The sequence below is a fragment of the Corvus kubaryi genome, unplaced genomic scaffold (assembly GCF_017639235.1).
Source record: "Corvus kubaryi isolate FWS band 111438036 unplaced genomic scaffold, C.kubaryi_AGA036_p1.0 137, whole genome shotgun sequence".
In the NCBI taxonomy this organism is placed as follows: Eukaryota; Metazoa; Chordata; class Aves; order Passeriformes; family Corvidae; genus Corvus; species Corvus kubaryi.
In genome coordinates, this window is record NW_024580671.1 from 9,140,108 (window position 1) to 9,161,980 (window position 21,873).

The following is a 21,873-nucleotide window of genomic DNA, read 5'->3' on the forward strand; positions in this document are numbered from 1 at the left end:
TGCCAGTAATTTTCTTAAGCAATTTCAAAAGTAAACCAGCAAAGATTATCTTTGGTAACATCAATCTTTTCCTGTATACAGTAAATAAAAAATGCAGGAATGCAGTTAATCCTTTAATGCCTTTTAAAATCTTTCCTGAGGCACTGCTGCCTGTCACACCAAGCCCTACCAGCTGGGCTGTGGAGCTTGGGCATCAGCCACTTGTCTGCCAGATGGCCACAATCAGTGTACAAATACACTTCAGAACTTGAAACAGCAATGCCAATAGCATTGAGGGCTGTGTGTGCAAGATACTGGTTTTTTAATGTCTTCCTCATGTCGATTTGCATTTTCTACCTTTTCTCACCCTCTGATCTGCTGTGAGTTGTTTAGCACACAGAGAATTAATTATCCACTAAATCCCATTACTGATCCTGCCACTTGTAGCAAGAAGAACGAGAGATTCCTTAAGTTAAAATCTCCCAGATCAAAGAAATCTGACAGAAGTCAGCAGTCCAGCAGCTGAGTGGGGGCAGAAAGAGCCTGTGTGCTCGCTCACAAAAAATAAGAATCTGTGTAAAAACAAAGTACCAGAACTTCTAACAATCAAGTAATTGACAGGAAAAGAAGAGCACCATGGAGTATATAAACAAATCTTTATTTAAAGCTTTTAAATGGAGCACAGTACTCAATTTCCTTCAGAAAAGGGAAAACTGAAAACTGAAAGATAACCGCAACACACGTGAAACTTCTCATAAATGGCTCTATACTGTGTGCAATTGGAGTGGATACTTGCATTTTAATGGTTACTGACTGTGGTCATACATGCACTGGGTAGCTGGAAAGTAATGCACCAGGTCAAGCTCTTGAAAGCGTGTTGCATAGTTATTTAAATTCACTATGAACTACTCTGTTTATCGTCATCCCAGCTATGTGTAGTCAGACAACAAAGATTCTGGTTTTAGAAAAGCTATTGGTACTTCAGGTGTTAAGTAATCATCATCCTGACAGCCACTACTGTGGCTCAAGACCAAGAACTGGCTTTAAAAGTGGGCTGTTAAGCTAAAACAACATCTACGCTAAAGAGGAGCCACCATCTTTTTAAGTATCACTGACAAATTGCACATTTATAATATAGCTATAGGTACACTAGAGAAGCATTCACTTGAAGCTTTCAGTGCATCTGTGCTAAAAACACCCCTAACAAAACACCCACACTTTAGTTAAAAGCAACCATTTTTCATGTTCAGTAAGTGCAATCCATTGTTAAAACCTTAAGCTGGGTTTTGTGCTTTGCTTGTGCAACCTTTAAACAGCACAGCACACCTTGGACTCCGGTATGGAGGAGCTGGAAAGGCAGGGCAGGTAATCCCCCAAAGAGCCAGAGGACTGATGCTCTAGCAAGGCTCTGCTCTGCTGTGGAACCAAGGCCAGCCTACAGCCCCTCCACAACCACGCTGCTGGTCCACAAGTGCCGTGAATGTGTCCAATGCTCCTTCCCACAGGGAAGCCCCACAACAGCAAATGCCCCTTTTCAGGCCAAATGTTGCACAACAAAATGCTGTATCTTCCTGGGATAAGGGATAGCTGCTGCTCCACCGTGTGTGTGACAAGTTAATATATGCTGAATAAATTACCTGCTTTAAAATTATAAACTCTACCTAAAGTTATGCCCTAACACAACAGCAGATTTAGATTAAGATGGGGAAGAAAAAAATCTTCACCCCTGTATTCGTCCTATTTATTCGGTGTACTCAGTTTCATTGGGCTCCTAATAATTTTCTAATTTCTCTTTTGTAAAACACAATTTTCTGAACAATTATTCTTGTTGACACTTCCTGTAAGAACGAGGAATTTTCTTTTCCTCATATTAGTCATAGAAGAGAAAAAAAAATCTGCCTGAAGTCCTGCAAGCATCTTCATATCCCCAGACACTTCAGAGACAACATTTGAACAAATTTATGGCAAACAGAACTCAGTGATAAAAATCGTACCATGCTCTTAGAAGAGATGTAAGCTTTTCACCAGTGAGCATTCTGAAGCACTTTTACCCCTTCTAAATCATCTGCTAACAGGAACAGCACAGGACAGCACAGGACAGCACAGCCCACAATCCTGCCAGTGTGGGGTGAATTTCAATACTAATATAAATTCAATATCAACAAATAGGTAAATAGTTAAAGAGTTGTATTTAAATAGCAAGTAGGTTTATTGTACTTTATGAAAAAGAATAAATGCAAGTTCTTGCACCATTTGTACATAACTATTGTCTGCCTGATGTGCAAGAAGGAAGAGACTAAGAAAATTACTGAAGATCATGTACAATCGCATCCTGTTGGCATCTGGCCTCCCCTGCAACCTTCTTGGTCACGTGTCCAAAGGCAAAAGCCATTACCACCTTTGCAAATTAACCTTAAAGCCTCTCATCACTGTCCTGCATCTCCTAGACCATCACTCCCAATGCTACCAGCACCCGGAAGCAGTCAGTCAGCTTCTTGCCTGCACTCAGGGATACAAAAGCATTCCAAAGGAAAGCAAAACACCACCAAAATATTTTCACTATGCTAATGCTGCACCAGCACCATCTCTATTTAATAAATCCTGTTCAGGTTCAATGCAGTTGTTGTTTTAAGGGAAGGAAAAAAGGAAACATAGCCATAAATCTTCCTCTGCCCTTCTTAATCTGAATATGAGTATTTCTCTGTGTTTTAATGCTACATTTCTTAAAATATTTTTCTTGTGCCTGTGATTTACTAAATAAGCATATTTATATAACTACACATGTACCAGTAGACTAATTCAATAAATTAGAGCTCAAAATATTCAACTGTGAGCACACGGATATTTACAAACAGCAATAAATTAAAGATTAAAATGTGTGTGACATTAAATAAGCATCTCAAACACATCACCAAGGAGGAACAACTTTTGTACCAAAACTTTACTGACTTCTGTGCCCCTACCCAAGGCCAGAAATGTTTAAGGGCCAGAATAAGCAGGGTGCTCACTGCTCTTGCCCACACACAGAGCACAGCCAGGCTGGGAGATGGGGTGGAGGCACAGCCAAGGGCTCCGGGTCACAGCCGGGAGTCACCACAGGAGTCACTGTGACACAGCCCCTGGGCACCAGGCCTGCACTTGCACTCGCCTGCCAGTGTCCCCAACAGGAACAGGCACAGGCATCAACACCCATCACTTCCATTCAGAAGGCATGAACCCACACCAAACAAACTAAAGAATTCATTAAGAATATTAAGCCATAAAATGTAACTCAAACATTTTGAGAGTGATTTGTAGATGTAGAAATCAAAATTCCCCATTTCCTCACTTGCAGAGAGTGGAGGGTAGTTCCAGGGCTATTCTCTGCAAGAGAAGGCATGTGACTGGAAAAGAATGGGATGGTACAATTTGTCCCAACAGGAACTAGGTAAGGACAGCTGCTCCCCCAGCACTGCAGTTACACAGCCATGGCAGTGACTGCAGAGAAGGTATTACGCTAAAAGAGAGGAAGACATGGGCGACAATGCAATGGACAAAGCTTCTTAGAGATGAAGCCTTTTAAGGACCGTCCCCATGTTACTGATGCTTCTGCATATACACATCTACAGTTCTCTCTCACCTGCAGGTGCAATGAAGAACCTCTGCAAGCCTCAATGCACCTAAGTTTATCAAATCAAAAATTAAAAAAAATTAATAGGAAGTGCAAATTAAGGCAGGTAGCTCTCTATTAGTATCCTTACTTGAAAAAATTATTTATCTGCCCAAAGGCCTTCCCAATCTCAAACTGAAGGATTATCAAATCCTATAAAACCCATGAAAGGTTTCTGCTGATCAAAAAACTTCCAAGAAGTTCCAGCTACCTGCTGTCACTTTACAAACTGCAGGAGGCAAGAAACTTGCAAGGAAGAACTTGAATGTATACAACTGGGGTTTATATTTTGTTTAGTCAAAATGAACTATATTAGAACTTCAGGTACACCAGCATCTTTTAGTGGTATTTTTAAAGAAATAGCTCAAATGTATGAACAAAATGTGAATGATCCAAATAATTCAGTCTTTACCTTTACTACTTTTCAAGCAAGTCACAACCAAGGATTCACTGAGTCTCTCCTGTAGATCTTTATGTCCTTTTCCTAGGTACTTCCAGGCATTTATAGCCCTGGAGTTAAGGAGAGCAGTAGAAGTCGCTGTTCCAGCACACAGGCATCAGGAATTTTAAACTGCTGGTGTTAGGGAAGATGTTGAACCTTGGCCTGTAAGAGGGTAACAAAGCACAATTCCTGCACTTAAGACTACATCTCCGCTCCTGGCACTCCCCTGTCTGTTTATTTGCCATTCCCTATTGGGCAGATAGTCAGCAACTACCTGTAAAAATAAAAGGTGCTAAAAATATACAACTCTTCTTGTAAAATATCACTCGCTGGTACAGAAACTCACCATGTGAAAAGCAGCTGAGTGATCTTTACCGCATCCTGGTTTCCCTACTTCCACCACCTTGCCTGAAGGCCCCCAGAACTGAGGCAGGCAGCAGACTCCCTGGGCACAGAACTGGTAAGTTTCACAAAGTTTTTGACAAAGTACAGTAAGGAGGCAAGAGCTTAAAGCAGTAAAAGAGAGGTCCAACAAGACCAATTTTGAGGTGGCCAAACACCTTGCAACAGATTTTCAGAATTCTTGTGCTACAGGTAAGAACAGTGAGTGGGAAAGAATACTGCACTTAAAGAATGTGACCTAGAACTGCACAGCTTACTTATTTCTGCAGATGAAGGTGGACTTTCTTCTATTTTTATTCCAGTGAATGTAGCAATGCAGCTGCATTTATTCTGCTGAAGTCAGAACAAGTGCAGAAAAAAAACAACTGTCCCCTAATCCTGCCTGACATGACAGTTCATAGCATATCCTTCATTCATCTTGTCTGCCTGAGACTGTTTTCATGCTGCTAAATTAGTAATAATCATCACCATAACCAGTACAGACCTCCAAACCCACAAATGTCAGTTTCTCAGGACGTTTGAGAGAGAACTGTATGACTGAGCTTGGATCAATGACTTCTCAGGAGACATGCAGCCCTTAAGTTTACAACGTACACTATAAAAATATAAGACACACAATACCCTTTTCTGTTTCTAAAGTAATAATTATTTTCTATCACATCTTTCCCCACTTCCTGGTAGGATCTCCCACAGATTTTGGTTACTTGGAGGAATTTAATACAAGATTCTATTTATTCATTTTATTCACTTATTCAGAAGGGTCTGATTGAGCTTTATGTCTTCACCAGGCAACACAAACTGGAACCTGAATCATCATCTATTTTCTTAAAAAGAGGAACTTGCAGAAATAAACACTTCAACATGTCTCTTCTCCAACAGTCACTGAATTTGGAGTTTTAACGTGTGTATTTAATTCAGTAAAACAAATATCACTAACTTGTATGGAACATTAAACACTTGGAGAGGCAGGTGGTTTAGAGCACCTGGTTATTTCTACTGAGAGGGATTTAAAATCTCCAAGTTGACTTATGAGTATTAGGCAAACCTCTTAATAACTCCAGTGCATTTATGTCAGCAATTATTTTTCACACAGAATGCCAAGGGACACAAAATATTAATTTTCCAATATGCATACAAAAATAATTTCTTACTCTCTTAACCAGTTTATGAAGTTTCTTTTGCAGCTTTCCAGTCAATATGTGTCTAACTAAAATAAGTTAATACAATCATTTGTATGGGCTGCCTGCACACCGGGCAGGGTTTGTTCCTCTTCTTCAGCTTTTTTGCACACGTAAAACATGACATGAGGTGTCCCGTTTTGCCATGTACTATGCAGCCATTTTTAGGTCTACTCTGACATATGACACATGGCTCTATGCTGGTAACAGGCAGACTGGATTCCATGCTTTCCTCTTTGTCTTGTGTTTCTCTCTTCTCAGGTTCCTTGAAGTCCTCCTGACTGCTACAAAACATGCTGCTTGACGTTGATGGCTGGGAATAACCTTCACTTTCCTGGGACTCAGAAATCTGTACTGCTTTATCCTCATTCTCATCCACAGCTGGTTCTTTATCTTCAGTCATTCTTGTTTTCTTGCAGTCAGGAACATCAAAACCTTCTCCAGACTCTGAAAGGAAGGAGCCTTCTAATTTGCTCTTTTCCAATTTCACATTCTTTTCATCTGGAAGCCAATCCTCACGAAGGGCCCAGCATCTGTGGCAATGTCGTGGAAGCGGAGGATTCATTTCATTACATTCGGGACACTTCCAATAATCCTTTAGTGAATCAAAGGTTGGAACAGCTTAAGCTACTTGGAACACTTACAACTGAAGTATTCAGAGATTATAAACAATTTATTACCACCAAAATAATTATTGAGCTATCAACTTGTTTATAATTTTAAAATTCCATTCAGTGGCTTTGGCCCCATTTCACAGTTCTAGATTAAAATGGTTCTTATTTTAAAATGACTCTGGCTTTCCTTCTTTTTGCAATAGGTTTGCGAATAGAACAATTTACTACTTCTTATGCAAAACTGAAGAAACCAGACCACAAAATTCTTCAGGGGACCTCACGGAAAACTTGTTAAAAAGGTCATAATTTCCCTTCTTTTCGACTATGGACTTCTGCAATGGGAACTATTCAAGCCTGAGGGCCTTTCCCCTGCGGTTTGCTGAGCTGTTGGTGCACAAAACGGCCGGGGGAGGGCACTCCAACACAGCCGCATGAGAGAAAACCTCGGCCAATGGAAAAAGAGACGGGAAGAAGGAGGGAAAAGAAAAAAAAATAAAAGGGGAAAAAAACCGTGGTTTTTCAGCCTCTCAAAGGTTACTCCATACACTACAATGAAAATCAACCACTATTTTGTTAAAAATACACTTCTTTTTTAAGGAGAGAGACCCTTCTTAGAAATAATGCAAGCTGTGGGGGGAATCAAAACAAAAAAAACCAATCCACAACTTATTTACATGAGTCCTGAATAACATCAGTAACATCAAAAGCTTAAAAGACCAATTTTAAATCCTAAAAATAATGTACAGGCAGCCCTCTTTTTCCAAACATAAGCACTGCTATGTTTTCAGAAGGTGGTCAGCCCTGTCTTTCACACACAAAGTCCCCTCAGTCCTACAGACTATCAAGGGACTGGAACACTTCACACAGTTCCACAAAACAGCTTTAATTCAAGCTTCAGTTGTGAGAAGCAAATAAGGAAAGAGCGCACACTAAAATGCAGTGTTTTTTCACATAAATCTCCACACTTTGCCTCAAGACTGTAAATTTCTTCCCACTCTTCAAGAATGTTCTCATAGAATGTAGTAAAAACATCTTTTAATTTTACAGTACTGTTCTGAAAAAAGGCTAGCCTTCACATCTGTATCTTACAGATGCCTTAATTCAAGTTGGAAAATAAAACTAGGTATTCTGACTTATAGTGAGAGTTTTTTAAATGTGCATTACTAAGATTTTAATTTTTTTCCATTTTGTGCAGAAAGTCAGATTTATGCTCCAAATAATTTCCTTCCATTAAGTCAATTAAATGGTAAATTAGTGCGGGATTGGGGTTTTTTAAATGGATTAGGAAGCTTATTAATTATTTAAAAAAAAAAAAAATCAAGATTCCTTAATAATCACATGTTCAATGATTAAAATATTGTATTGGAACCTTCACGTGTAGAAGAAAAAGTCAATTTAATTCTTAAAAAATCACTGGTAGCAATAGAATTCATCTATACTTCTTGATCTACTCTGTCAGTTTACCCAACTTATGATGCTTCACTAGACAAGTTTTTACTCACAGCTAGAGAAATCTCTGGATCTTCATCAAATGAATCAGCATCACTATCTTCATCCTGGTAAATAGTCAGCTGATAAACCTGATTAAAATTAAAAAAAAAAAAAATATATATAACTGGATTTTGGCATTTCATTAAAAACCCAAGATATTTTAAACTTGATAGGATTTTCAGATAGGGAGCTACTGGAGAGTCTCCAGGGATGGACTATTAAGATTATTAATGGATTAGAGGAGCTCTCATGTGAGGAAAGGCTGAAAAGAGCTGGAACCGTTAAGCCTGGAGAAGACTCAGGGCAGGAGGTGCCTGATCAATGTGGATAAATACCTGAAAGCATGGCACCAAGAACACAGAGCCATGCTCTTTTCAGTGGTGTCCAGTGGCAGGACAAGAGGCAACCAGCACAAATTAAACACAGGAGGTTCCCTCTGACTGTCAGGAGACACTCTGTACTGTGAGGGTGAAGGAGCACTGGCACAGGTTGCCCTGAGCACATATGAAGCCTCCATCCTTGAAGATATTCAAAAGACATCTGGACATGGACCTCGGCGATCAGCTCTGCCTGAGCCAGGGCAGATGGATAAGATGACCTCCAAAGGCCCCTTCCAACACCAGTTATTCTGCAATTCTCAAAACTACTGTCTGGAGCAGGGGCACACCTCAATCCTTTGTTCCTCCAAATCCTATCTCAGGGTGCAACTGTGCACTACACTACAACTTGGTGTTCATCAGTACAGTTGGTCCCATTCAGCCTCTCAAATACCACCATCATGTACGTCCCTGGTGAATTCTGCCTCCGGTACTTACCCAATCTTGCCATGAGCTGATCAACCTCTTTGAAGTAACAGATAACTAACCCAGAAAGAAAACCCCATATACATTCTCACTTCATTCCTGACATTCCAGAAATCTCTTGAAAATTATGGTAATCACAATTTTTCTGTCTTCTTGCCTACTAATAAGAATTTCTAAAACTTTGGTTCAGCATCTCTATGAAACATTTACATTCAGAGGCAAAAAACTTGGAAATACCCCTTTGTAAAAAGTTATTCAGAAATGTTTCCTTTGGTATCAAGTGTTGTCAAAGCTCAACACATACTCTTAGAACTAAATGCAGAAAAACTAAAGTACACATGCTGCCACAGACTCCAACAGCTGGTGAGTGAAGTTAAGCACCCAGACTTTCCTATCCAGCCCATTTCAGAGCCTGCAGAAAGCCTCAGCACTGTTTCAGTCACTGCCTGGTGGGTGTATAAGGGTGACCCAACTGCACTGACGTGATCTGATTTAATGAACAACTGGGTGCAGATTTTGATACAGCCCATGCAGTCAGCAAATATACCTGAAGAGTTCTCCTTGGAAACTTACAGGAATATTTCAGGCTGAGATGCCTTTTCCTCCTCATCCCCTCCCCCCAGGGTCAAACAAGGAAAGCAGATAGTACCTCATCATCTTCATCTGTGAGCTCCTGCCCTTCTTCATTATGGCTATAATCTTCTGAATAAACAGACTCAACTTCAAACTCGACACTGAACTGGTCTGATACAGAACTGTGGTCAAACCAATCAGAGTTTTCACTTAATGAACTAGCGTCAAGATCCTAAAAAGAACCAAAAAAACAAAGCACACATTCAACCTCACCAGTCCATACACACAACATTACTTTTAAAACAACTCTTAGAATAAAACTGCACTACTCAGTATAATTAGCTATGGAAGAAAAAGGTCCAACTGCTGGTAGAGTACTTTTTATGAGATAAACAAATTACAGGTTGGTAAAAAAAAAGCTAGGTCTGAAAGCCTTTTGTTGGCTCTGTAATAAGAAACTGCACTCAGCCTATGGCCAGCTGAAAGGCTGCCATTATTATTTCAGAAAGTCCCTCCTAAGAAGTGGAAGAACAGATGCAAGAAGATGGTATCTTTTGGCTGTTTGTCATTAAATTCTCTACTCTATTCAACTTTGCTTAATCTGAGACTGTGGCTAAACAATTACAAAATAGGAAGACTGAAGATACAGTATTAGTTCTGTCAATTTAGAACACAGTATGTGACTAGGAATTGTTTAGCTCTTCATGACTTAATCTAACCACAAATAATTTGCCTTGGTGTTTGCTAAAAACAATACAAAACTTCCAAGCAGTAGCATGGCAAATGAATACGATGGGCCATCAGCATACATTCTACTGGATACAGTTACCAAAGCTGTACCACAACTACAAACTAATTCTGAATTACGGAATGTCTACGACTCTTTTCCTCTCTTACCATTCTAAGAAATACTTATTTTAAAGCACAAAATACATCTGACATTTTTCCATGCTGTGCCAAGCAGTGAGGATCTTGGTTTTTAAAGAATATTCCACGTTAATATTTTAAAAAATTTCACTTCAGCTCTGCCAGCAGATCCGTGCAAGACCTTACTCCACTCACACACCAACTTTTCTTTCAACCTCTTCTCCTTCCTCAGACACCACTGAAGGCACTGCTGCTTTTAATTAAGAACATTATGTTTTCAGATGCATGCTTGCACTTGTGGCATCTGCAAAATTCGTACCGCAAAAATATTTTACATTTCTATTTTGACTTACAGGAATGGAAAGAGAATCTGTTGAATCACTGCTGTTGCTTCTTTCACGGCACAGACCACTGACTACACACCACGAGAGACTTTCATCAAACGTCAACGAAATGCTGTCTGACTTGTGTCGCTTTCTTCTGTCACTATGCAGTTCATCTGACGAATTTTCTTCTGGGCACAGTCAAGAATTTTTTATTACTCAAAAAACATCTATGCACTGTGCAGTTATGAATATTCTAAACAGAAGCTTAACATACAATTTACTATAAAGAAATCTAATAAAATAAAATATTTCAGTATTTTTTAATGTGGCAGAAAGGCACTGAGACTTATTTTAAAAGACATAATAACACTTATACCCATATAGCGTGAAAAATTTCTGAAACCAGGATTTCAGGGGCTGGCTTTCCCCACTTGTCCCATCAGTACAGCTTATGAATGGCAGTATCCACACGCAAAACAATTGCAAATTTGAAAGAATTTTTACTCCACACATGACACGTTAAACTCTTCCTAATTTTAAGAAATACTATTAGAATTTTACTTGTCCTCACTCCCTCTACAGGCAATAGAGAGAAAGGCACTTTCAGAGGGCTTCTGAGTTCATCCCGGAATTTGCAGGGAGACAGAGCAATTAGCTCCCAGGTCACACGCATACAGAACACCTTGTGCTAAACAAGGTAAGTTCAGGTGCAAGTTTCAGACACCTCAACAAATTTATCAGTGAATAGTTGCACTATATGTAATTGTATTTACTCAACAAGATTTTTGTAACAAACCACTAGAACTTTCATCACACCCTAGCAAGAAAATCTTCAAGACATACTATGCAAAAGCTGAACTCTGAAAGCATTGCTTTAAGCTCTGCTTACTAAGCATGCTTCATTTGAAGGCAAAAAGACAATGCTTTTTAAGTATACTGTGTTTTGGAACAACCACCTACAGCAATGAAAGGAGTAAGGGTACAGCATTTTAGGGGTAGGTAAGTCAAAATTCAGCTCCATTGACTTTTAGAGCGTTTGGTAAAAAACGTGTTGTAAATTCAGAATGTCAGTGCAGCGGAGCGAAAACCTCCCAAGATGACAACAAGTTTTGGTTCAACAGACCTCAGGATGAGTCTGCTGCCCCCCCCACAGGTGCCTTCTGCACCCACCCTCTGTTGCCCAGCTTCTCCCTCGCCTTGCAAAACACACTGTGACAATCCACAAGTCTTCAAGTCTTGAATCTTTCATTGTAAAAAAAAAAAAAAAAAAAGAGAACAAAACACTTGTACATACTTTGAGACTTCTCTTATTTTCCCTTGGTGCTTCTTGGCTCAGCCCCTCTCTTTTCTTTTTTCCGCCCTGAGAGCCCCACCAAACTTGGTGCCCCCAGGCCCAAGGGCTGCTCCTGTCCATCGTTGTCCTCATTTAGTTGTCATGGCTCCATGCCGTACTGATACTGTATCACCACAAGGTCTCTATACACTATTTAAGTGGCTCCAAAGGAGCCGCTACCATCCCAATTTAACAAGAATAGTGGTTTAAAGGGAAGATTTCCTATAAATTAGAAAAAAAGTGTATATAAAAACACTATATTAAAAGAACTTTTAAGGTTGTAACAAACTAATAAATGGATGCAAAGACAAGAGTTAATAATCAAACCTACAATAAGTAAGCACAACACAGGACCTATGTGCTCTGGGTCGTGCCTAAGTATTACAGGTTGTGATGTTTAACCAAGACTTCCCATCCTTTCATCAGTTTTAGTTACAACATTAAAACATTCTTTTAATGTAGTGCAAACCGCTCAGCAACGCAGCACTGGTTTTGGACGGACTTAACATAACAGGGACTACGAGGGACACAAAAAATACTACTTGAAAGCTGAGGAACTGAAAAATGTTCCGGAGCAAGTGAAGAAAAGAAGTTCTACCCAGCGACAGAAGGTTATCACTGCCCAGGTAATTACAACCACCTAGTCACGAGGTAAGAAAGTAAGTGATGGAACAAACTAACATAAGAAATTCCACAGAATAGTATTTAAGTAGAACTGTAGAGAACACTTCCATTGAGAAACTTTTTCAGGTTTATGCTGACCAGCTTGTTACTGCTACTTATCAGAAGAAACAATTTGTATTCTGAAAATGTATTTGCCAGTGATTATTGAATAACCACTGTAAAGACAAAGGGGAGGCAAATATGATGCTTAGGTCACCAGATGTTTTAACAAGTGCTTAATGAATGGTGAGATACCTGAACATATCCAAAATCATCCTGTGTTACTACCACACCTTTGGTGCCTCCCACCAACTGAAATCCAAAGAAAACTGGCTTTAGTGAACAAAAAAAAAAAGTCAAATTTTGTGGCTGTCTACAGAGGGAATTAAAATGAATTTGATGGTATCAGTCGATTACAAACAAAAGTGCTCTCATCATGAAGATAACATAACTGATAAAGTCCTGCTGATGTGAAGAAGTTTAACAGAGCTGTGGAGCAAGTTATCCATCATCTTACTAACAATTCTAGAGATCCGAACTGTAACGTGGCACTGGAGCAATGCAAGGAGTTGTGTTTTTCTTTCAGACTGAACATTTTGTTTTAGATAAGCAGAGAAACATGAGTAGTATTTGTCAGCAAGGCAAGAGAATGTGGCTTTTCCCCCTAAGTGGCTATGCTACTGAAAGCTCTGCATCATAAATCTGCAGATACCAGATTCACTGTGTGTCCTCCTCCTAGAAGACGTAGTTGCTTGGCAAGTCACGTTTGATGAAGTCTGCTTCTCTTCTAACTCTTGCACAGACTCCTGGTAACAGAAATACTGAGTAAGCCTGAGCATGAATATGAGGTAAAGTACTAGAATCAACTTACTGCATTAAGCCATTGACACTGTCATGCAAAACTAAATAGAATTTACAACTCAGAAATTTATTCAAATAAAATAAAAATAGCACCTTAATAACATTTTCTTCTTCAAGCTGAGATGTGGCATCATCCTCAGGTGTGTCACGAAGGGCAGAGTCTGAAAGCAAACCAAAATAAATCCCATAATACAACATAGCAGAAAAAGTCAATTTCAGGCTCAAAGAGTAAATTCTAAATAAAACTTAAAATCCAGACATCTCGCAACAATGGAAAAAACCACACTACTCCTTTGCTTCTCAGCTGTGTGCAGCACATTTCCTGAAACATTACTGAAGTGGGAATGTGGGGAGAAAGAATAAATGTCAACTGAATGCAGCTCAGAATTTTATTATAAATGGCTTCAAATGAAGGCTGTACGTAAGTTGTGAGTCTGCAGATATGAAAGAATATATGCACAAAATGTAATTACTTCCTCCTCTCCAAACTGCTTTTTACTACTTATCATCTTATGGGAACACTGAGTTAAAAAGACATAAAATAGAAGAAAAATTAGCTGTTGTTAATGATATATGCTTACTAACAGACAGATCCTGAATTACTAAAGACTCTTTCATGAAAAAAGAATTGAAAGATAAATTTAAGTTTGTAAGCTTAACAATGAGGACGACAAAGAGAGCAAGTTTCCCATCTTCAGCAGCTGAACACTTGCCTTTGGGAAAAATTAGAAACAAAGGATGTCTTTATACAGATTTAGAGGCCAATTTACAAAATGGCTTCCATTGTTTAACTTCTGTTTCATACCCTGTGTATTAGGCAAAAATTACAGCTATATTGAGCATTTTTATACTGCAGGACTGTATGTAACAATTCTCCATTCAAGGAGTGGCTACCCACACTCACCACAAAGCTACTTTTTTAAGGTATACAGACCTTTTAAAACAGGGCTGAGTGTAGCTAAGAATGATCAATTCTAAAGGTACTTCACATTCAGTTGTGAAAATTAAAATAGACCTTTAACAGAAAAAAAAAAAAAAAAGACCATCTGCCCTTATTTCACTGCTGGCCTAAGTTCAAGAAGCTAATTTTTCATAGTAAAAATTTTTATGCTGTTGAGGGCTTTATCCATACCAAATACAAGCAAATGACTTAAGTTTTTTAGTACTCATTTTGTTCAGCTGTTTCTTCTGGTTCTAGTGCAATAAAAGAAGAATTTTTTCTTCTCCTGAAGAAACAGTGTTTGCTCTGATTCACTATTTGTGATTGTTCTGGACCGTAGTGAGTAAAGCCAAATAGCTAATGATGGAGAACTCACTGTTATCTGATCACTACCTGCAAGATGCATTATATAAATTATGTTTTCCCTCCTGCTGTTTCTCAAAACAAATCATCCTCCTAAACTAGCTTACCTTGTTGATTGATTGCTATCAGATTTCTGGAAATCATTGAATATAGTCTCCTTAAACAGGGATAAAGAAAGAGATGGTACAAGTTAGGTACATGTAATCATAAAAGAGAGCTTACCATCTTTGAAGACGAAAAGAGTTAAAAAAGGGACATATGCATTACGTTCTTCATTATTTCCCAACCAGACTCTCAGAAAGGAATCCCATTTTACCTGTGTTCTTTTACTGAAAAGCTTGTAACTCCAAATAAATCCCCCAGGAGATCATTTGCACAGTGTACAATATGCTGTTGTTTTTCATCATATAATTGTTTAGACATAATATATTGTCCAATATAGAATATTACCTGTGAAATAAATAAAATACAGATATTAAATATTGGTTGTTGCTTCAAGTTTAAGTGTAAAAGACAAAGTACATTAAATACACTGAAATTTGCTCTTCAAACTCTAAACACCCAAAACTATCTCTGAGCTGACAGATTTTCATGTATTACTCCAGAAGAATGCTGTTATCCTACTGACCACCAGGAACTTTTGCTCAGATTTATGAGAAACTTGCCAAATACCCAGTTACAAGTCAGCGGCAGAATAAACACAGTATCTTACCTCAATAACTTCTAGAGAGGCTATGAACAACACTGCCCCCCCATTCACCCAAAACAGAACAATTTATCTGTACTCACTGTAGTTTACCTTTAGTGGTTAAAAGTTCTCACCTCCTTCATAGTAAAAGTGTCCTTTTCAGCACCAGCTAACTTTAACAACTTCAACAATAGTGGCTTTGGTTTAACCTGTGTGTGGAAGTAGAAAAACAGAATGTACTAACTATTCACCAAAAAAAGTTATTTTTACAGGTTGCCTTCCTCCTTCTGTATTAATCGGATATGCAAACATACAACTGCATTTAAACCTAGCTACATTCAAGTTTTTAATTTTGCAAAGTTAAAATTTAAAAGCAAATACAACATAAAAGCAAATATGAACCAACCATACTAAACTTCTCATACACTGTACATCTTAGCTCAAATCCCAGTCTTTCATTGTCCCCTGGCTTCAGCTGGGATAGTTAAATTTTTTTCCTAGTAGCTGGTACAGTGCTATGTTTTCGATTTAGCAGGAGAATAATGTTGACAACACACTGATGTTTTTGTTGTTGCTAAGCAGCTACATTAAATCAAGGACTTTTCAGTGTCCTATGCTCTGCCAGTGAGGAGGTGCACAAGCCATGAGGGAGCATGGCCAGTACAGCTGACCCAAACTGGCCAAAGGAATATTCCATACCACAGAATGTCAGGCCTAGTTAAAAACAGGGGAGCTGGCCAGGAGGTGCTGATTGATGCTTGGGGATGGGCTGGGCATCCATCAGCAGGTGGTAAGCAATTGCACTGTGCAACACTTGTCTTCCTTGGATTTAACTGCTCTCCTTTTTTTTCTTTACTATTATTTATTTACTAATATTAATATTATTAATTTTCTTTACTATTATTATTATACTCTATTTCAGTTACGAAACCCACAGGTTTTACCTTTTTTTCTACTTCCCCCATCCCACCACAGTGGGGGGTGGGGGCCGGGGAACAAGCGGCTCCATACTACTTAGGTGCCACCTGGGGTTAAACCTCAACACGCTGGGAAATACAGATTCCTTAACTGGAGCTACAGGATTTGTTTATTAGTTCCGAGTCTAGGGCTGCATCCTGGGGAATTTCGCTTCACGCCTTTAACCCTTAAGATGACTCCCAAAGGGGAGGGAGGATGGAAACAGACCTCTGTGACTGTCAGGTCCAGAGTGCAAGTCATAAAGAAAAACACTGGTCCACCTCTTTCTTATTCTTTTTCTGTGACAGTTTCTGGGGTTTTGGTTTTGCATTTGCCAGCTGGGCTGCTTTACCTCTGAAGACTATTCTTAGCTGGGACAAGCACACCCTGCCTTTTCAGTTGTACTTCACTCACTCCTACCTCTGCAATGGCCTCCCACCCACTCACCATGCCAGCAGTTTAATCTACAGCCAGTCTATGACAATTTCCGAGATAGAGGAAGGAAAAGTTAAACAAGAAAAATCACTTCCCCCATACAGCACCAGTGCAGCAGATGAGAACAAGCTGCAGGGGCTGCCACGACAGCAAAGCCTGTGGAGCCACTGATGCTCCCAGCGCAGTATATTCTACTGCCACCTCTTTAACACTAGCGTAACCATTCTAAACCCAAGGTAATATTTAGCTATCCTGATATATTACATAAAATAAAATGTAAAAAATAAACACAGAAGGGAAAAAACCCCCCAAAAAACGGAGAAGTGTGAATAAAATATCATGAGACAAGGAATAAATGTTTAAAGGAAGGGTGGCGGATGGGAACTTCCCTACATTCCATTCCAAAGATCTGCTAAAACCAACGTTAAGTTTTAGTGAGTTAACAAGAGATTAGTTGCAAGAATTACAGATAATCAAAAAAAAGATAAATTTGTGGACAACATTAGCTGTCTCTTCACCTCTTCCTAAGAACTGAACTATTTAGAACATGCAGCATATACTAGAGCTTCATAAAGGAAGCAAACAATAACTTATTCAAGTACTACTGACAGCTGACAGTAGGAAGGCAGTTTCAGAACTCTGAATCCACAACTAAGCCCACTTTTCCGTCCCAGCCCTCTCTTCCTGACTCCTCCAAGTATGAAGTTCTTCAGCCTTGCAGATCTGACAGCAGACAGTAATATCACAATTTGATGACGTAAAAAAAAAAAGACACAAATGAAAAAAAAAAATTTCGAACAGTCTGCTGTTCTGCTATTTCACTTTTTTGAAGTTCTACTGTCAGTTGTACACTTTTAAGCTTTACCCTTCTACACAAACTAATCCAGTTCAACCATCATCGTACATAGGCCATTTTTAACTCGCTTTTCAGGAGTAAAAGGCTTCCATCCTCAGGAAAACTTAAGCACAAGACAGCAGAACTGCCACCGTATCATGGAAAGCCTGGAAATGCAAAGCTGTGAACACAAATGCAGACTCTTACAACCTGCTTAGGCATCCCAACACATGAGAAGGTCGAAAACCTTCAGATTATTTCACCAACAATATGGTTTGTACGGAGATTTTCCACAGCTCTTCAATTATGATCTGTTAACAATTTTCACCACAAAATACTTACCACGATCATATCGGCTCATAAGATCCTCTTTATTAAAAGAAAACAAAAAACATCAAAGAATGTTTTCAGAAGGAAGCAGTCTAGATCTAAACCATCACCCTCTACTCTCAACTATGAATAAGATTCGCTTACTACAGAACCAAAGAGAGACCACCTTCACTAGCTGGACTTCCTGGCTTTTCTCCAACCATCGCTCGCTAAGCACAGTGATTCTTCTGAATTAGCCGCTAAAAACTCTGCAAAAAGCATGCAAAAAAACCCCGCATCCAACAGAGTTACTGACCAGCGCCTCTTGCTCCGAAGAGGTGACAGAGGAGGCATCCGCAAGGGAGGACATCTTGGTATTGCACATTTGCCTGCAGTTAAGGGGAGAACAACCTCAGAACGTGGCACTCAAGCGACACAACGCGGGCGGGCGGCAGCCGCCACCCCGGCGGAGCCCACTCACCTCGGTGCCTCGTCCAGCCCACACGCCGGACTCCAGCGGCGGTGTCTGGGCCGAGTCGGGCCGGGCCGGGCCTTATATAGCGCTGCCAGGAGGCAAGTCAGGGCTTAGCTCCCGCGCCGGCCCGGCCCGACATGCCTGAGCATGACCCGCAGCGCCGCCGCCGAGTCACCGCGGGGGGGGGGCGGGCGCGACGGGCCCGGCGCTGACTCACCGCGGCCGCCGAACGGGGGGGGTCCGGCGGTGTGGAAGGACGGCGACGTGGAGAAACAGCGGCGTCCACGCACCCCCGCCCGCCCGCCCGGCCCGGCGCGGCCCGGCCCCGCTCCCCCAGCGGGAGGCCCTCCCCCAGCACCGAGGGCCGCACGAGCGACAAGCGAGACCCCCCGGCGCCGCCCCAGCCCCCGAACGAGCCACGATTGATCCCCACGCACCGCCAACCACGCCCGCTCTGCTGCCCGGCCCGCGGCGGGCGGGGCGCCGGGACCGCCGGAGCCCTGCCCGGACCCTCTACCGCAGCCCCGCCGCGCCGCGCGCGCCGCCCGCCGCCATGTTGGTGGCCGCAGCGCCCCCTGGCGCGCCGAGGGGCGGGGCGGGCGCAGAGCCCTGGCGGGGAGGGCCGCGGGGACAGCGGCTCCTGCGCCCGCCGGCCCGGAACGACGCCGCGGGATACCGGCTGCGCTTCCAGCCGTCCTTCGTGCCCTCTGAGTTGTTTTTTTCACTGATATTTAAGAGATGGAACTAGGAGAAAACTTTACATCCAAAGAGAATTGGATGTTGTCGTCCTATGTTCTTGTCAACTCCCACTCCGTAATTTTCTGTGTTTTTTAAATGGAGGGCATTTGGAAGTATGTTACTTTCATAGGTACTTACTAGTTGCTGCACTTCAACTGGAACTGGTTAGGTTTTAGTCTGACTGCCTTTTCTAATTCTCAGGTTTTTTTCTTTGCCCATGGTGACATTTAAAAATTATTTTTGAATGATGAAAAGCTTTGTCAGAGAACATGAGTGCTGCAGACAGTTAAAGAGCAGAGGGAGCGTAATGGTAATTTCCCATGACAACTGACTTGTCCAAACAAGCAGTGGATAACTGCCTGGACTTGTCTGTTGGCCAAATACAGCTCCTCAGCAACCATGGCACCTTGTAAAAATTCCAGCAACGGTTTAAATCTAGATATTTGTGTGATGATGGATTTTCAAGATGACCTTGTTATCTCTCTAAAAGCATAAAGCTCAAGGTCTAGTGAGGGACAAGCAAGAAGCTGCCAGAATTTTGCAAAGCCTGCTCACCTCCTTTTAGTGCTGGGATTTCAAGGCAAGCAGAAATCTGTTTTCAAGTGGAGTAAAGAATGTCCTGCAGCAGGCAAAGTCAGATATCTGCTCTTTTCCACCCAGCACCCCAATTCCTGGGATCCTTAGCTAGCTAATATCATTGTTAGGAGAAAACTCCATCTACACAAAAATGCAAGAGGACGGAAGCAAATGGCTACTGAATAGCTGTACTACTGATTCTCAATCTTGTCCTCATGCAGACAACATGAGAACTATTTAATTCCAATGCAAAATGTATTTTACTGAACTGAAACCAAACCAAACTGTTTATGTAGTTCTCCCCAAGGTATCACATTATTGATCCTTGTCTTAAGAACAGTATCATTTTGCTATGAATGTGTGGAAATTAAAGAGCTTTTTTAAATTAGCAATAAATTTTCTGCAGTCCAAGATTTACCAAACTTGTAACTATGACTTTCTTTTTCCACTTCTCTACCAATAAGCATCTTGTGACCAATGACTCAGAGACTGAGATTATTTAAATAATAATTTCCCTTACTGATTCATTAACTGCTAAGGATAAAAAACCCCAACAGTTTCTGTCTAGAATTTTTATCAGTCTTCAAGGACAATCTTATCTCTTTTCTCCAACAGGCTAATCTTGAGTTAAGGGAGGTTGTAAGTAGGTAAAATATGCTGTCTGTGCTAGCTTAGGGAAAGAGGGGGATATTTTCTGATATGCAGTGCTGCAACATTTGTTTGTCACTAATAACAGTTAGTATTGCTATGTCATCAACGTACGTAATTATTTTCTTGTGCTTAACAATTCAGGACAAGTATAATTAAAAAGTTTTACTTGAAGGGTGCGTAATAAGCTTGTATAGTTATGAGAGCTGACTTCTCCACTATTTGAGGGTTGTAAATGGAAAAGGAGACCTCACTACTGCTGTGTGTTTTACTTATAATGCTACAGAAAATATCTGGAGCAGTTAAGGCCCAGCTGCCTTAACGGGAGATACTCACTTTACATTGTGGTTAACTAACATGATATGAGACCCTTTTTAATATAAATTCAGATTCTAACTGTAGACATTTCACTGTTTAATGCTTACACACTAAATTATTTCCTGAGATGGATCTGGTCTACCTATAGGCATCTTGTGTCAGAGGAAAGGTGGGCCCCTGTGCTGCAGGAGTGCCCAACTGAAGTGAATGGATGGAGCATTAAACACTTCAATTTCTGATTTTTGTTCCTCACTGTAATCTTTTTTCCCTGAACATATCCTGCCTACCCTTTCCTGGCAGCTGCCTATTCAGCATCCAGCACATACACAAAATGGTCCTTGCCAGATGCTGATCAGAGGCATAGGTGGCCAGGGTTTGTCCGGTCTCATCTCCAAGCCATTTGCTGCTCCTAATCAGATAGACTAATCTCATGTACTGACTATGAACTGCTCCCAGACAAAAACCAAATAAATTCAAAGCAAGCCTCCGGGGCTTTGCACTGTGCTGATGTATCCTTTCTGAAGCCTTAGACTGCATCTCTGTTACTGTGGCATAAAGCTGGGATCTGTTGTGTGCTAAAGATTGTCAGGCACCTCAAGGTAAAAGGACAAAGGAAGAAGGATGCTGAAAAGCAGCTGGGGCATGTGTTGCTTAATGTGGCTTTCTGTCAGGCCTGCCTGCTGCAGCTGTGACCCCATGTTCCAGACAGTAGGTCAATTCAATTCTGTACAAATACAGGGGAAATAATTTTGTTGTTTTCTTGACACTCCTGTTGTGTAACAAAAAACACAGTGATAAGAAATCCTCATGCTAGTACCTATCCCAATGGAGAGGTCTGTCAGCACCTCCACGAGAAACTTCTTACTAGAAATGACACTCAGATTCTACTAAGTGAAAAGCAGATGCAGCCTTCCTGGGAGCAAGTTTGAACAGACAGGCAGGAATCAAGAGCACGGCTCATAGCAGCAGTGGGAACCCAAATACCACATGCAATGCTATTGCAGCTGTTTAACAAGGAACACTGAACTCGTGTTTTCCTCGTGTGCAGGAGCTGTGTCTTTGAGCTGCCCAGGGCTGCACGGCCCTTCCCAACAACCCTGGCTACTCTGCAGGCTGGGTGGCACGGTAGGCATTCTGCAGCTTCACCTGGGTGCACACCCTGGGCTGTGGTGTTACCACAGAATCACAGAATATTCTGATTTGGAAGAGACCCAAAAGGATCATCAAAGTCCAACTCCTGGCCCTGCACAGGACATCTCCAAGAATCACACCATGTGCCATGTGGGTGCTTTGGATATGAGATCGGCACTTTTGTACATTTCTGTAACTTCAGATGTACATTTTGAAAAATGTAAAATTACTTCAGGTGTACTGGAAAATAGAGTCTCAAACAAAATGTTTTTCTAGCAG

The 21,873-nt window shown here is 40.9% G+C and overlaps 1 protein-coding gene across 4 annotated transcripts; it reads right to left on the minus strand.

The window, feature by feature from the left end:
• Positions 1 to 616: 616 nt before the first annotated feature.
• Positions 617 to 18,717, minus strand: MDM2 (MDM2 proto-oncogene). Of its 4 annotated transcripts, none has more exons than XM_042017810.1 (11): positions 18,621 to 18,717; positions 18,025 to 18,097; positions 15,307 to 15,381; positions 14,801 to 14,934; positions 14,592 to 14,641; positions 13,275 to 13,342; positions 13,033 to 13,126; positions 10,352 to 10,512; positions 9,208 to 9,363; positions 7,767 to 7,844; positions 617 to 6,245 (listed from the first exon to the last, which is right to left on the minus strand). In XM_042017810.1, the coding sequence occupies exons 2-11, from the start codon at positions 18,091 to 18,093 to the stop codon at positions 5,676 to 5,678; spliced, it is 1,455 nt and encodes a 484-aa protein (XP_041873744.1). In that variant the 5' UTR covers positions 18,094 to 18,097; positions 18,621 to 18,717; the 3' UTR covers positions 617 to 5,675. The 4 variants fall into 4 exon arrangements, with proteins under 4 accessions (XP_041873744.1, XP_041873745.1, XP_041873746.1 ...); XM_042017811.1 differs by lacking the exon at positions 18,621 to 18,717 and adding an exon at positions 18,401 to 18,419; XM_042017812.1 differs by lacking the exon at positions 18,621 to 18,717 and adding an exon at positions 18,190 to 18,347 and having other exon boundaries at positions 10,352 to 10,509.
• Positions 18,718 to 21,873: the final 3,156 nt, after the last annotated feature.

Bases quoted from the DNA above. Each gene is read 5' to 3' on its own strand.
- MDM2 (XM_042017810.1), bottom strand. From the start codon at position 18,093: ATGTGCAATACCAAGATGTCCTCCCTTGCGGATGCCTCCTCTGTCACC. The intron at 9,364-10,351 runs GTAAGTCAAAAT...GGTTCTTTTTAG, and splicing joins CAGATTCTCTTTCCATTCCT to GATCTTGACGCTAGTTCATT. The intron at 6,246-7,766 runs GTGAGTAAAAAC...GATTCACTAAAG, and splicing joins ATCCAGAGATTTCTCTAGCT to GATTATTGGAAGTGTCCCGA.